At 39.0% G+C, this 16157-nt stretch overlaps 1 protein-coding gene across 13 annotated transcripts in view; it reads right to left on the bottom strand.

Moving 5' to 3' along the window:
- Positions 1-3729: 3729 nt before the first annotated feature.
- Positions 3730-16157, bottom strand: part of erg (ETS transcription factor ERG) — a 278454-nt gene continuing 266026 nt past the window's right edge. For 10 of the 13 annotated variants that reach the window (XM_073044969.1, XM_073044963.1, XM_073044965.1 and 7 more), the window contains 3 exons: positions 12847-12900; positions 7787-7837; positions 3730-7066 (listed from right to left, as the gene is read on the bottom strand). In XM_073044969.1, coding sequence (XP_072901070.1) covers positions 6546-7066; positions 7787-7837; positions 12847-12900 — 626 coding nt within the window. In that variant the 3' untranslated portion in view covers positions 3730-6545. The remainder of the gene's footprint in view (positions 7067-7786; positions 7838-12846; positions 12901-16157) is intronic. The other 3 variants (XM_073044967.1, XM_073044972.1, XM_073044975.1) reach the window with 1 other exon arrangement.

Here is a 16157-nt window from a genome sequence, read left to right as displayed (position 1 = left end):
ATCAAAACAGCGAGCTGTTGACCTCCCCTCTCATTGTGGAAGGAACGATATCTCTCACCCTCTTTAAAGAGAGAGAGAGGGAGAGCCTGTGAGATGTTGAACTATTGGGATAAACAATGGTTTTTGATGGACTCTAGATCAAGGTCTCTTGTTGGGCTTTACTATTGCTTGCATGGTGGGTGGTGGGGGTGCTGATGTTTTCTGATGGAACGAGTGGAGGGGGGGTCAGTTGATACTTTGCTGCTGCTTCTATGTGGGAGGGGGAAGGGGGTTTTGGGTTTCTGGCATTTTTCTGTCATTCATTTCTAGCATTCTTCTGTTCCGTGGATGTCTGTGAAGAGTAGGAACTTCAGGTTGTATACTGTATAACATTCTCTGATATTAAAGGGAACCATTGTAATAAATGATATGAAGTTGCTGCTGGAAAATGTCTCTAAAATAGAAGTTCAGTCATGAACTTTACAAATGGTGGAGCGGACCTGAGGGGCTCAGTGGCCTACGCCTACTCTTCCTGTGTCAGGTCAAGGCTCTGTATGAATCAGACTAAATGATAGAGCAATCTCTAGGGGTTAAATTGTCCACCTTCATTCTCCAATAAAGATGGAGATGACTTACATTTGTATAACCAGAGCACTATTATAACAGATCATTATTGCTCTTTTTGAGGGCTTTGTTTGCTGAAATTATCTGCCGCATTTCCCCTGTTTCTGTGCTGTTATCCCTGTGTGATCTTTTCACTACCTAGGACACCGTGGCTGGGATCAGTAGAGGCAAAGAATCACATTCAGATTTCAATCAAAAAACAGATGTACTGATTAGGAGGGAAAGTAAAATGTACAACCATTTCCCCAGGTTTGATACAACTCTATTGCTGTCGTCCAGACTCAATGCCTGCATTTTAAGGAGTAGATTTGGAGGAAGTTTTTCTTTTGTCCCTTAGCCATTACAATCAGGCAGACCGCTTCGTTCAATGGCCAAAGGGTAAGTTGGAAAGGGAGCTTTCTCTTGCCACCTTCACTCTGTCTTTATGTAACTTTTCCATACATGCTCTGATTGGTAAAATATCATTGTGTGAAATCAGAACTATTGTCTCTGTCAAGGATTATTTTCGCCCAAGCTTCTCCATTGTGGCTAACCTCAAACATCTCTAGGTTTTGCATTGACTTCAATAAATGTCATGGTAGCGAAGTAATTAGCATGACACTTTTACTGCTCGCTGTGTCGCAGTTTGGCATCCTCTGTAAGGAGTTCATATGTCCTCCCCATGGAATGCGTGGGCTTTCCCTAGGTGCTCTGGTTTCCCCCCAGGGTAAGTTAATTGGTCATTGTAAATTGTCCCATGATTGGGCTAAACTTAACCGGGATTGTCGGAGGTTGCTGGGAGAGTGTGATTCAAAGGGACCAATGAGCCTATTCCCACTGTATCTCTAAATAAATAAATGAATATAATTTACAGATGACCCTATGAATTTCCTACGGATGCTTGGCTTTCCTCCCATATCTTAAAGACGTCCATGAGTGTGTCAAGAATATTCTGTAGCATGTTGGTACACGCAAATTATTCCAGGGGCATATCAGGGTTTGCAGGTTGTGCCATAAGTGTGTTGGTTTCTGTGAGAATTCCAGGTGAGGGTCACTATATTTAGATATTTCAGCACTGTATTTATTTGAACAACTGATAGGATTGAAGATGCTGGAGTCTGAAACTCAGCTGCCACAGGGATTTTGGAGTATAATTTCCTAAATCGAATGCAGATCGGGTGAGCCCTTGTGCCCTGTCTCCTTTAATTCTGAATCCCACTCTCTTTCAGACCTGTTTGTCTGTCTGTGACATCCCCTACTGCTACAGGGAGGCCCAACTAGAAGAGTTCTAGGTTTCTGTAATATGGGCCAAAATAATCGTCTGCTTTAAGAGCACGAACAAGTGGCCAGAAGAACTCAACAGGCTAGGCAGCAATTGAGAAGGAAAATGGGCAGTTGACACTTCAGGTCAAAACCCTTCATCTGAACCTGAAACACTGTCTATCTCACTCCATAGAACCTGTCGGACTCACTGAGTTTCTGTAGCCACTCATTTTTTTATTCCAGGTTCTAACATCCATAGTCTCTTATGTGTCCAATCTGTTTTAACTTGCCTCATCCCCTTCCCCATCTCCTCTCTACATTCTGAGTCCTGATATACTCACAGAGAAATTGAACACTGCAACACAGAAACAGGACCTTTGGCCCTTCTAGTCTTTAAAAAACTGTTATTCTGCCCATTCCCACTGGCCCACACCCGGACCATAGCCTTCCAAATCCCTCCCACCCTTGTCCTTATCCAGTAAGGCCTGCTTGCATTTACCTTTTCTATACCTCATTATTTTGTATACCTCTATCAAATCTTCCCTCATTCTCCTACGATCCAGGGATAAAAGAGACTGACATTCCCAGCAATAGGCTTGAAGCACTGGAATCTACTCAGAAAAACCTCCATCTAATTATGATTGTTGTCCTTGTGTACAGTGAATACTTAATTCAGCATATATGGTTCACTGTGCCCTTGGCCCAAGTATGGACAAGAACCTTAGGCTTAGATCATAAATCATAGGACATAGAACAGTACAGCACTGGAACATTGGTACAATGTTGTACTGATCTAATTAAACTAGTAATTAAATGCCTAACAAAAATAATCCCCCTGCCTACACATTGTCTATATTTCTCAATTCCCTGCTATGTGACCACCTCAGGGCCTCTTACATGCCTCGATTGTATTTACCTCCAGCACCACCCCGAGCATGTCCAGGTGCTTGTGTATGATAGTGCATTATACAGATGGAGGAAACAGAGAAAACCACAGCTTTCATTAATCATGTTGCATGTCCATGATTTCCTTTACTAAATATTTTCTTGGTAAGAGTTACAGTTGTATCGAATATATGAACGGTGCACCATGTGAGAACATTTCTAATCTATTCTGAAAGTCAAGGTACTCCAAAGAATCTGTTTGTTCCCCTCTTTTGCAAGAACAATTATGTTTGTATACTAGATTTAGTTTATCAATTCCTAATGAACTAATTCCAATACCTGAATCCTGACTAAAATAACCTAGCAGTTTTTATTTCAATCATCTGCATCTGTGTGACGATGAGGCCAGTTTCCACATGCCTATCTTTTGTCCGTTTTTCTCACACATCTGCCTATTTTCTCTTCAGTGTCCATCTCTGCGCACCCTGATGTTCTCCTGGAATACACACCCTTAGTTCATCTTCTGAGATTCTGGCTGAAACTAAACCAGATGAAGTGCAACCCAGGCATGTGTTATCCCACAGCAGGTTAACACATTTCCTATCCATCATTAAATTCCACTTCGACGTTATTGACGCCCCCTCTCCCCTCCATTGCCCTTCATCTAATCTGAAGGCCGTTTAAACTCACAGCGGTACAAAATTTTCAGGTCGACTTGATTTTATGACAGTGCCTTTAAATTCAGTCACCCAGAGGTTAGTCAGAATTTGCCAGCACTTGAAATAATTGAGGCAAATAGCTCAGAGGCCTTTTAGTGGAATTGGGTTGGTTTGAGGTAACCTGGGCTCATCTGGTTGGACCAAATGGCTTCCTTTCTTATTGCATAATGTAAGATAAATGGCAGGCAATTTGAATATTTTTTAATACAAGAGAGTGAGTGCTTATGTAGCTGTTAGAAAAATGAAAAGTAATAATAGACAGACTGTGACACTGCACGTATTGTGCTGTGTAACCGTTTATTTTATTTAAAGCCAGGATATGCACCTTCAAAATTTAATCTTCACTATACCGTGTACATTACAGATTTTGTTTTGGGAACAAAAGTAGACAGACTTTAAAAGTACTTTTTCCAACTCAGTTTTCAACAAAGTCTGGCAGCCCCAAGGCAGCTGGTTATCACCTTAGTTTCTGTCAAGGCAAAAAGAAATTCCTATGCAGATTACTTTTTCTATCTTCCTCAATGACACAAACATTTCATGGTCCTCCCATTCTTCCTCTAGTTTTCTTGAAGAAATCTTGGGAGGTGAGCTCCCTGGCTGAGTCCAAATGCATTCTTAGAAAAATATAAGATTTTAGAAACTTAAACATCACTCTGCAAATATCACATTCCCTGATCAGATCAGTATTGTTGTACATGTACATGTTGTACATGTGCATGTTGTTCTTAAGTAAAATTGTCTAGGGAATTGAAGAAAAAAATAAGGGTACATATACATTATTGCTACAGCATGGAATATTCTTTTATTACACCCATGCCACTGTCACAGTGCAAATGCACACTGCAGTGGAAGTCAGTAACTGACTGGACTCCAAAGCAAAGAGCGATCCCTGCAAAAGCAATCACACACTGCTTCAACCGAGAGTTCAGATGGCATGATACTCTGGATGACACGGCCCAAATGTAGCAAGGAACTACATTTAACGTACAACTCTGTTGTTTTACATTTGTGCATGCATTATTTATTGTAGGTAAGAAGAATTTTGGCTCCAAGGACTCAGCTGCAGAAATCTTCTTAACCCATCCACTATTTTTGATCCTCAAAACCAAGTTATACTTGTTTCTTTGCTACTAGTGGGCAGACTCAGCTGCAGAAATCTTCTTAACCAATCCACTGCTTTTGACTCACAAGAACAAGCTGTACTTTTATTTGCTACTAGTGGGTGACTCCACAATTACTAATTACACTTGCTGCAGACTGTTATTTTGGCCATATCACAGAAAGTGTACAGTCAATATTCTCTTAAAATGAGAATACTTCAAATATCTGTTTTTTTTTTTGGCACAGTATCAATAAAATTACTTTTATTGAAAAACAATTACATGATTATTTTAATTAATTAGCTTTTGTAACAATGCCCCATCTTTTAAGGTGATTAGATCCACCTATTAGATATCAAAAGTTACCTACATGTAGTTAGGGTTTTCATTCCTTTCGTTGACCAATGCACCAACCATTCTCCCATCCCTCCCACCCACCTTACATGACCACACAAAAAATGTTGTCATAAGCTTGAGGTATAAGTTACCATGGGAAAACAAACTCTGAAATGAAAGCCAGGCTTACTTTAATACATATATAATTTGCATCCTATGTGCTAAGAGTTTCATATGTAAACATAAAGCATATTTCATTAAAAAGAGTTATAAATCAAGGCTGTAACATTTAATCGCGCATCATCTTTTTTACTTTTTCTTTTTTTTCTGTTTTTGTTTTTTTTTAATATTTTGGTGTCCATGGTTGGCCGAGGTCAACTCGTAGTGTCAGAAAACAAAGGAATATATAAATGCATAAGTTACATAATAAGTTTACAATATAAAATGCAAATAACCTTGATTTGAATACTTATTTCTTACAAACGCACAGCGTTCGCGACTCTTCACATCTGGCGACCGCCTAGGTTTAAAAAAAATGCATTGAAATCTCCTCAGGTTTGACAGTGGGCTCCTCCCAGCCCCAAATGTGCTGGTATAAAAATGTTAAAACCCCAAGTTTCAGGTCTTGATCAATTTTACATCAAGCACATTCACAAGATCCCGATTTTTTTCATAACGTTATAATTCCAGATAATCCCAGTTTTCCAATTCTTAGAGATGTTTTTTTTAATTCATTGTATGATGAAGTGTTTTGGCTCCAGATTTCTGTTTTGTCTTCTCCTTCTGTATTTCCCTTCATTAATTATGACTGTGAAAATTCATCTGTTTTTGGTGACTTCTTTGGAGAATCTCTTTACATCCAATTGATATTTTCTTGATTTTGCATGTCCGCTCGCAAAAGAAAACACACACCAGTTCATTCTTTTCTTCCTAAATGTTCTCCTACTTCATTGCTCTTGCATAATTACCAATCCATCACGTAGCCTTCTGCACGTACTCATTTCCAAATGTTTGGCTCAAACCATGCAAAGTAAGAAATCATTGTACCAAATCATTGCAGTATTGTCCAACACCCTCCCAAGTTTTGGAGGTATCTTCCACAAATTTTGTTTTTAATATATTTAGAATGATAAATCCTGTTAACAAATAAATTTCAGAAGGTATAAATACTTCATTTCAGAAAGCAAGAGTTTAACTACTGAGGAACATCCAAGAAGTTACATGTCAAGTCTCTCGTCGGTAAGATCCTACTTTTATATAATTTTAACATTGGTTTTCTTTTGCTGTGTGTTGATCTTTGCTTCTCAAATTCCTTACTCTCAATATCGCATTCCATGTAACACTTATTTCTTCCTGATTGTCAACAGCGATCAGGTACCTGATCCTTAATTCTTTGTCTTATAGCATGTGCTCTTTATAAAATACTGCTCTTTCAGTAACTTAACTCCAAACTTCCACAGACATGTATCAAGTTTGCTTCTAATTAGTCAACACACGGTTTTATCTCTTCCAGTATTCGAGACTTATCTTCAGTATTTGTGTATAGCTAGAGTCTAAACTTTGGTTTTATTTCTCCAATTAAAAAAAGTCCATAGTTAGTAACACAGTGTTGCATTCCCAGAGCAGTAACCCAAGTCTTAATCGAAAATATGAGCGTTGTTCAATAGTATGTGCCAAGATGAGGTGGCATATGGGTGGCAGGATGTCTGGCGTTTGGGTAGATACTTCCAGTGGGAGAATTCCAGTACGGACCTGGAGCTGCAAAGAAACTAGATGATGTCACAGGTAGAGCAGGAGGATGGGGAGCCACAAAATTCATCTTTGGCTGATGCGCATGATAGGAGCTCATGTATGAAATATCTGTTGGGTACTTGTACACAGAAGACTCAGGTGGGTGGGGTTGCAAGGCTTGTGCAATCCCATGGAAGTCAAACTTATAAGCATAGCGCTTGCCATGGACCTTGGTCATGATGTTCTTGTCGTAGTAATAACGCAAGGCCCTGCTCAGCTTGTCGTAGTTCATGTTGGGCTTGCTCTTCCTCTCTCCCCAACGTCTTGCAACTTCATCTGGGTCAGTCATCTTGAATTCTCCGTTGGTCCCTTCCCAGGTAATGCAGTTGGCATTGGAGCTGTCCGACAGAAGCTCCAGCAAGAACTGCCACAGCTGAATTTGACCACTCCCTGAAATAGAGCGAAGAATGGTATTAGGCCAAATCATTACTGAGGAAACTTCAATACTGTACCGCAAATATTTCACTGTTATTAAGGTGGGGGGGGGGGGGATAAGTTCAAGATCTATAAGACAGAAACTGGGGAAAGGTAAGTGGGAAGATAAAGTTGTTGGATCCCAATGATTTTGCGATCTAAAGGTTCTTTGAAAGTCAACAATGAGGCATTAAACTTGTTACTTAGGCCACTTTATTAAATGTTACAAGAGCAAAGAAGAAGAAAGGTCAAAAAAGAAAGAACAGACCCATGACAAAAAGTAGTTGTGGTAATTTCATAAGAGAATAAAGATAACAGCAAATTTCAGTGATAGCAATGAAACTAAAAAATAGCCAGATTCATGCTACCAAGAAACTAAGAAATTTCTAGAAAAATACAGAAGCAACTGTACTGTAATTGCTGGAAAATTCACTGAACAATTGCAAGTACACAGGTGATTGTATAAAAATCCAAGCAAGCATAGCAAAGATAAACTATAAGAAAAATAACAATGCTACAGAGGCTGACCGAGGTATGGTGCTTTACAGTATTGGTGATAGAAATAAAGAAATGGATTATAACAGTGAAAACCATCTCAATGGTAAATTAAGGATGGAGATTGAGACAAGAATTAACCAGGAAATGCATTCACTTTTATTCTTCCATTAAAGCTGCTTTTTGCTACTCTTAACATACCTGGGTTTGCAAGTCGGCTGCTTGTTGGCCCAAGAATCTGATAGGGATCTGCTAAAATTGGAATAAATATTCACAATGTGACTTAATTCAGAATATTGTTAAAATACTTATGAAACATAACACTGGACAACATAGATTTTGCTTCCTGAATACTTTTGGGTGTTTCTTATGGACTTTGGTGTGAAAATCATGAAATTTCCCTATCATTCACTGTTGTTTTTACATTGCCTATATTTGTTATTTCAATTCATAATTCAAGTCAATTAAGATGTTGCCCACAATGTAAACGGAAACATTTTCCATCTTTTCCAGCATGCAAGGGCATGCTTAGGCAGGGCGGATGCTGCAATGCCAGGACAGGTTTTAGAAAAGCATCACGCTCATGCATTGCGTTAACGTGTATACCCGTTTGCGATCAGGTTGCCGTTTATGCTCTATGCACATAGCATATTGCGTATACTCATTATAATAAAGTAATTGTATTTTCAGGAGTATCTGTGATAGCAAAATGTCTCGCCAATGTTGCAAACGCCGCAATACTTTCTGTTATACTTGTGGCGCGTATATGCTTAAATCTCAAATGACTCCTCTTATTAAGAAAGTCTATGAATTCTACCTTGGCCTTAAAATTGGCGACTGAGACAAAGTCTGGTCTCCTCAGGTTGGTTGTACAACATGCACTGTTGATCTTAGAGCTTGGCTCAGAGGTATTCAGAAGTCAACGCTGTTTGCCGTCCCGAAGATATGGCAAGAGCAGAAGGATCATGTGACAGACTGCTACTTCTGTCTGACCAATGTGTCTAGTTTCTTTGCTAAAAACAAGAAATCCTATGAACACCCCAATCTCCCTTCTGCCATGACACCTGTGCCGTTTGATGATAGTCTTCCAGTACTAAAGCCACCAGAGACATGGAGCCAAGAAGAGGCAGACAAAGATGCCATGATGCACGAGCCAGGAATGGAAAACTACACTGATAACGATACAGATTTTGAACCCATTATGCCAAGTGACCCTCATCTGACAATTCAATCTGAGTTAAATGACCTGGTCGGAGACTTGGGTTCAAGAATGCAAAGATGGAATCTGCTATTACCAGGCACAAACACTCCTGTGAGGGATTTCGATATTTGAGACAGATGTTTCCCAGAATAACTGATGCCAAGATTAAGGAAGGTACTTTTGCTGGTCCACAAATCAAACAGATCATCAGTGACAGGCAATTCAAAGAATTGTTAGAGGGACCTGAGAAAATTGCATGGAAGATACTCTCTTGGCAACTACAGAGCACCAGACTAATTGTAGCTGGTTGACAACATGTTTCAAGCATACAAAACCATGAAATGCAACATGTCACTAAAGATTCATTTACTGCATTCCCATTTAGATTTCTTCCTCGCAAATCTTGGCGCTGTCAGTGATAAGCATAGTGAAAGATTTCACCAGGAGATTGCGGTCATGGAGAAACAGTATCGGGGCAAATGGAATCCACCGATGCCGGCTGATTATTGATGGACTCTTAAGTGAGCAGCCTCAGACACTGAGTACAAATGAAAATCATCAAAAAAATATTGTTAGCTTAGTTAAACTACTGTAAAGTGTCAGCACTGTTATGCAATTAAATGCATTATGCTCAAGAGTTAATTTCTTGCTTTTCCAAATTCATACATGACACAAGTAGCCTGAGATTGCATTTGTATTCAGCTTCAAGTGGTCTTTCCTAACCAGAACAAAATTCTGAGAAAGCATCACTTTTGAAAAAATTTGCTGTCCAGTGTAATTATAAGACTTGTATTACAGAAGTTAATAGGGTATGAAGTATCTGCATTCTTCTGCAGATTCAGTCAGTTAATGTACCACGTGTAGAATTTCTGAACCACATGGACCAGAGACGTTCAAATGTTCTTTGACATGTTCTGTTAGCCATTTTCAGATAAGGCAGTCAGTCTGGAGAATGCTCTGATCCCTGGACCAGGGAATATTACTCCAGGCCCTTTAACATCCCATGTCACTTACTGAATGGAAAATACATTTGGATATCAGGAGTGGATATAATCAGATCTCCATTCTCCCATCTCTGTCCATCACTGCCATGACTCCTTCTCAATCTTTCATCCCCAATTCCTTTGCTCAATTGCATGCAACATTGACACTGTCAACTTTAAACTTTGAACATGGAAAAGATGACTATCTATTAAAAGTCTTAATCAAACTAGGGCTACATCCACACTAGACCAGATAATTTTGAAAACGTCAGTTTCACATAAAAATGATAGGCGTCCACACCAGGCGTTTTTGAAAATACCTCCGCCCACATTAAAACCCATATTTGGGTGAAGCTTCTCCTACTGGGCAAACGCAGGACACGTCTACAGAAAACAAGCGACATGTTTGGTGTCGAATCTCGCTGTGAAAGTGTGTGTTTGTGCAGTTACAGACTAGAAAAACTTAAAAGGATATTGCCAAATGACAGACAGCTGTTGGCTCTCGCACAGGAGGATTTAAAACAAAAAAAATCACAAATACTGGAGTGTACAGAGGCAACCGACAGGGAGTTCACGGACAGATTGACCTGGCTGACGACGAACATTGAAAAACTGACTAACTCTGTTGTACTAATAAAGCACCTTGCTAAATGTATAAAACATGTCTGCATCAGTGTTATCTTGTATTTCCATACAATGTTACATTAGGCTGTTACACTTCTATTGTCAGAGAAGTACTTGCATAAGTAGGTAAACCACCTTCATATGAGCAAGGACAGAAAACAGGGCAAAATGAGTATACTTATTTATTCAGTAAGATATGGGTCAAAGTATTTGGTGAGTACATTTCTAACTCTTCTGGCTTCTGTCTCGTTGCTGTCTGTTCTGAAATTGTTAGGTTGCGTTCAGGAAAACAATGAAATGCCGCGCTGCCACCAGCATCTGTTCCGGCACATCATGACAATGTTTTTAGAAATTTCCGGTTACCCCGTCCACACTACTCTGCCCAACTGGCATTTTCAAATTTACACACTCTGGAGGACATTTTAGAAAAGCTCCATTTTCGGTGGAGGAAAACGTCATTTCGGTGTGGACAGAGGGTCAAAACGAAGAGAAAAAGCTTCAGTTATGGATTTATCCAGTCTCGTGTGGACGTAGCCTAGGTCGTAACAAGAAATCAGTGAGTAAAATTGGGCAAATGAAAATAACTTCTGCCGATAATGGCGATCATTTGCTTCTTTAGTTTGTATAACATTTTCACATTGACTATTCTAAATCAGTAGATTTGCTTCTTCTTTGACATGCAAATAATGATCTAGCCATATCTCACACTTGAAATTCAGCTGGTTTGTCAGAGTTGTTTGGAGAAACAACTTTCTAGCCAAATATGCTTGCATAATCACTGTTGTGAAATCTTTCTTGTACAAGTGCAATCAGGTAATATATCAGAATTTTTTTTTTCTTTGCAACACTCGTACTTATGTTCGGTATGTTTTTGTAATTTTATTAGTGAAGCTGGCACTGTTTTTAGCAACAGTAATTAATTTTAAATGACTCTAAAAATATACTGAATATGTTAAAAATCCCATTGGTCTACAACAGGAAATTAATATTCTTTTTTAATATTTAATACCTTATAAAAGGAATTAAAACCTATATTTCCAATTTTTGGTTATTATAATTTCTGTGAAAGTATCACTCACCTTTTATACTGACCTAAATGGAACTAAATATCATAAGAAGAATGCTGTGGATGCCCACAGTACTAGCAACCAAGAATGAACTTAAATCATAATTTTTGACTCTAAAAATTGTGAGTTTAATTAGAAGCAATTTTTTGAAGGGTTATAATCAGTACAATTGACAAAATGATAGAACTGACAGAATGGATTCACTTTCAGGATTCTCCAACTCATATTCTAGGCATTCATTCATCCATTTATGTATGTACAAAGTATGTACGTATGTATTTTATTGTCTTTATGTATTTGTACAATTCGTCTTTTTTTGCACATTGCTTGTCAGCCATTGTGTGTAGGTTTTCATTGATACTATTGTACTTCTTTGTTCTACTGTGAATGCCTGAAAGAAAATGAATCTCAGAGTTGTATAATGGTGACATACACGTACTTTGATAATAAATTTACTCTGAACTTGGAAATGCCTTGTGTCCGTTATTTTGATATGAGGGAACGGACAGTTTTGTAGGTCCCAATGATTTTTAAAGTAATCCTTTTAAAAACAGCATTAAAGTTTGTAGAAAGTATGCTCAATGTACCTTCCACTTAACATTGTACAAGGTTTTATACAAAGTTAACTTCAAATTAATTCTACCAACTAGAAGTAACCAGTTTCAGATAAATGAGTTATTAAATCTGTTAAGATAACAGGCAGAACACTTTAATCTGTCCACCATTATCAGCATGTCATATTTCACAACACTACCAATGGAGTTAAGGAAAGGTAAGAGGAATAATTTTTTCTGAGTGACAAATACATAAGATAATTAATAAACTTATAAAGAACATTTACAACTTCATAAAACATAATGCACAAGGAAAATCCCATGGATTTTGGCCCATGAGTTCAATTGCACTTTAAGATTAAAAACTGAAAAAAGTTCAAAATTTATATTTTGGGCCACAATTCCCCTTTCAATGATCTGGATCATTGTCAGTGCTATCACCAATATATGTGAATTAAAAGAGATGTGCAGCCTCAGTATTATCCACATTTATCACATCCATTGCTATTTCCAGAGTCAGATTTTCTCAGCGTGGAGTGTTTTCAAATACAAAATTCCTTCTAACAGAGAAAATGAGCGAGGACTTGTTGTCACTAACAGAATTGTGGAAAAGTGTTACTTTGAAATCGGTAATTGCAGAGAATGTGATAACACATTGCTTTAAAGTAGGAACTTAACACCAAAAATTGTTCTTGCTTACGTCTTTTGATTGCTATAAATAAGTTGGCTGAGGGCAAACAGCTTTACGAATCAGCTCTCTGGTTCAAAGACTTGTTCAAAACAGGCTGATCATACTAGCACAGCATAGTTTACAATCTACAATTTCATGTACCTATTGGTTGTCGAGGCTGGTCTTCTACTTTGGTCACATTTGAGGAAGGGGTTCCTGGCAAGAAAGAATAAAATGTTGATTAAGATCTTCTGCGTCAACTTATTCCTCAATGTCCTTCCACTGCATTTAGAGTTACAAATTACACCATTTTTGTTGAAGCATGAAGGTTATGATTCTGACTGTACTGAGTCACAATTGTTAACCCTTCCCATGTAGAAAGATGAACATTCAGTAGAATTTTGCGGGTATGGTCCTGCTTGCTGTGTGAGGTGCCATCAAGAGGGCATAGGACAGTGAATAGTCTTTAATCTATTCACTGGACTAGGCCCTCTTGTACATAAGACATAGGAGCTTATTTAGGCCATTCAGTTCAAGAAGTCTGTTCCACCATTCCATCACGGCTGACTTCTTATCCCTCTCAACCCCACGCTCTTGGCTTCCCTCCATAATATTTGACTCCCTTATTAATCAAGAGCCTATCAAATTCCACTTTAAATATACCCAATGACTTGGCCTCCAAGCCATCTGTAGCAACGAATTCAACAGATTCACCACCCTTTGGTTAAGAAATTCCTTCTCATCTCTTTTCTAAAGGAATGTCCTTTTATTTTGAGGCTGTGCCTTTCAATGTATAGTATGTTTCAAAGAGATCCCAGAAACCCCCTCTCTTCACTTTCTGATCTCCAGCAAGTACAGGCCCAGAGCTATCAAATGCTTCTCACATAGTAAACCTTTCATATCCGCGATCATCTTGCAAACCTCCTCTGGATCCTCTCCAATACCAGCACATCCTTTCTTAGATATGCGTCGAAAACTGCTGACAACAATCCTAGTGTGGTTTGAATAATGCCTTATTAAGCCTGCGTCAAAACCCTCTGACTAAATAAATTGCTCCTCACCTCTGGTCTAAAATTGAATTGAATTGAATTGAATTGGATTGGATTGAATTGACTTTATTACTTACACCCTTCATATACATGAGGAGTAAAAATCTTTGTTATGTCTCCATCTAAATGTGCAATTATAGTAATTTGTAATAAATAGTATGTACAATGGGTCAGTCAATATAACATAGAAATACAATCATATCAGTGTGAATTAATCAGTCTGATGGCCTGGTGGAAGAAGCTGTCCCAGAGCCTGTTGGTCCTGGCTTCTATGCTGCGGTACCATTTCCCAGATGTTAGCAGCTGGAACAGTTTGTGGTTGGAGTGACTCAGGTCCCCAATGACCCTTCAGGCCCTTTTACACACCTGTCCTTGTAATTGTCCTGAATAGTGGGAAGTTCACAACTACAGATGCTCTGGGCTGTCTGCACCACTCTCTGCAGAGTCCTGCGATAGACGGAAGTACAGTTCCCATACCAGGCAGTAACGCAATCAGTCAGGATGCTCTCAGCTGTGCCCCTGTAGAAAGTCCTTAGAATTTGGGGACCCATACCAAACTTTTTCAACTGTCTGAGGTGAAAAAGGTGCTGCTGTGCTTTTTATGTACAGACCACGTGAGATCCTCGGTGATGTGGATGCCAAGGAACTTAAAGCTGTTCACCTTCTCAACCCCAGGTCCATTGATGTCAATAGGGGCTAGCCTGTCTCCATTCCTCCTGTAGTCCACAACCAGCTCCTTTGTTTTTGCAACAAACAAATTAAATTCTTGTATTCTGAGGTTGTACTCTCCGATTCCAGACTCCCCACTGACTGGACTGTTAATTAGGACCCCAACACCATTACTTACAACTACAACCTGTATCAACAACCTACCCATTGCCGGAGTAATAAGTGACTTTCATTTGAAAGGGACTTAGGATATTGTGCCATTTTCTTCCTCTTCAATATGAATGAAAGCATGTGCATCCCATTCCTCAGATTTCCCCTTCCCTCCCTCTATGCAGTCTTCCACCCAAATCCTTTCATAATTCTTTGGCAGACTGGAAGATGTGAAGGTCACTTTGGTTGGAAGAATAGAACAGCAGAAAACTGTTCAAATGGAGAGAGACTACAAAATACTGCTCTCCAGATGCAGAGAAACCCAGTTATCATCCAATAAGAGGGAAAATGGAACATTGGTTCACATCAGAGGAATTGAATGTAAAAAATGGGGAAGTTTGCTGTAGATGTACAAGACGTACGGCACTGCCTCTACTTCCTTAAGAGTTTGTGAAGATTTGCTATGACATCTAAAATTCGGACAAACTTCTAAAGATGTGTAGTGGAGAGTATATTGACTAGCTGGATCACAGTCTGGTATAGAAACACCAGTGCCCTTGAATGGAAAGTCATGCAGAAAGAAGTGAATACAGCCCAGTCCAATACAGCTGAAGCCTTCCCCACCACTAACCACATCTACATGGAGGGTTGTTGTAGGAAAGTAGCATTCATCTTCAGGGACACCCACCAGTCAGGTCATGCTCTCATCCCACTGCTGCCATCAGGAAGAGGGTGCAGGAACCTCAGGAATCACACCACCAGGTTCAGGGACAGTTATTACCCTTCAACTATCAGGCTCCTGAATCAAAGAGGATAACTTCACTTGTCTGATCACTGAACTATTTCCTCAAACTATGGACCCACTTTCTCCTCATCTCATGTCCTCAATATTTATTGCTTAATTATTTTCATTATTACTTCTTTTTTTTTTCTTTTGCTTTGTGTTTACACAGTTTGTTGTCTTTACTGGTTGTCCACACTATTAGCATGGTCTTTCATTGACTTGTTATGGTTATTGGATTTACTGAGTACGCTCACAAGAAAAGAGATTTCAGGCCTGTATATGGTGACATATACTCTGTACTTTGATAATAAATTTCCTTTGAACTTTTGAAATTTCATGCTAGTGAGACCGCATCTGGAGTGCAGCATATAAATTGATTTCTTTACTTATGGTGGGATATTCCTGCACTGAAGATATTCTTGAAAGCAAACAACGGAGAAACCATAAATCTGAAATAAAATGCTACAGATGTCTTCTGCAGAAAGTGAAGCAAATTCAATCCTGAGATGAAATGTTAGCCCAGTTTCTCCCTTTGCAGGCGCTGCCTGACCTGCTGACTACCTCCAGCTCTTTCTGCTTTCATTTTAGCTCCGAGAAGGTGAATTAGGTTGATTCCTGGGTTACAAGGTTATTTTAATAGGAAAGTCCAGTAGGCTGGGCCAGTACTAATTAGAATTTAGAAAGGGGCAGAAATCTAATTAAAGCAGACGAAGTATTAAAGGGCATGAAGAGGATGTTTTGTCTCATTGGGAGATCTAAAATTAGCAGATACAGTTGCACAATAATGGGTTACCTACCTCAGAGGGGAGAAACTTCTTCAA

This window comes from Hemitrygon akajei, chromosome 5 (assembly GCF_048418815.1).
Source record: "Hemitrygon akajei chromosome 5, sHemAka1.3, whole genome shotgun sequence".
NCBI classification, from domain to species: domain Eukaryota; kingdom Metazoa; phylum Chordata; class Chondrichthyes; order Myliobatiformes; family Dasyatidae; genus Hemitrygon; species Hemitrygon akajei.
This window is presented reverse-complemented; position numbering and strand designations above follow the sequence as displayed.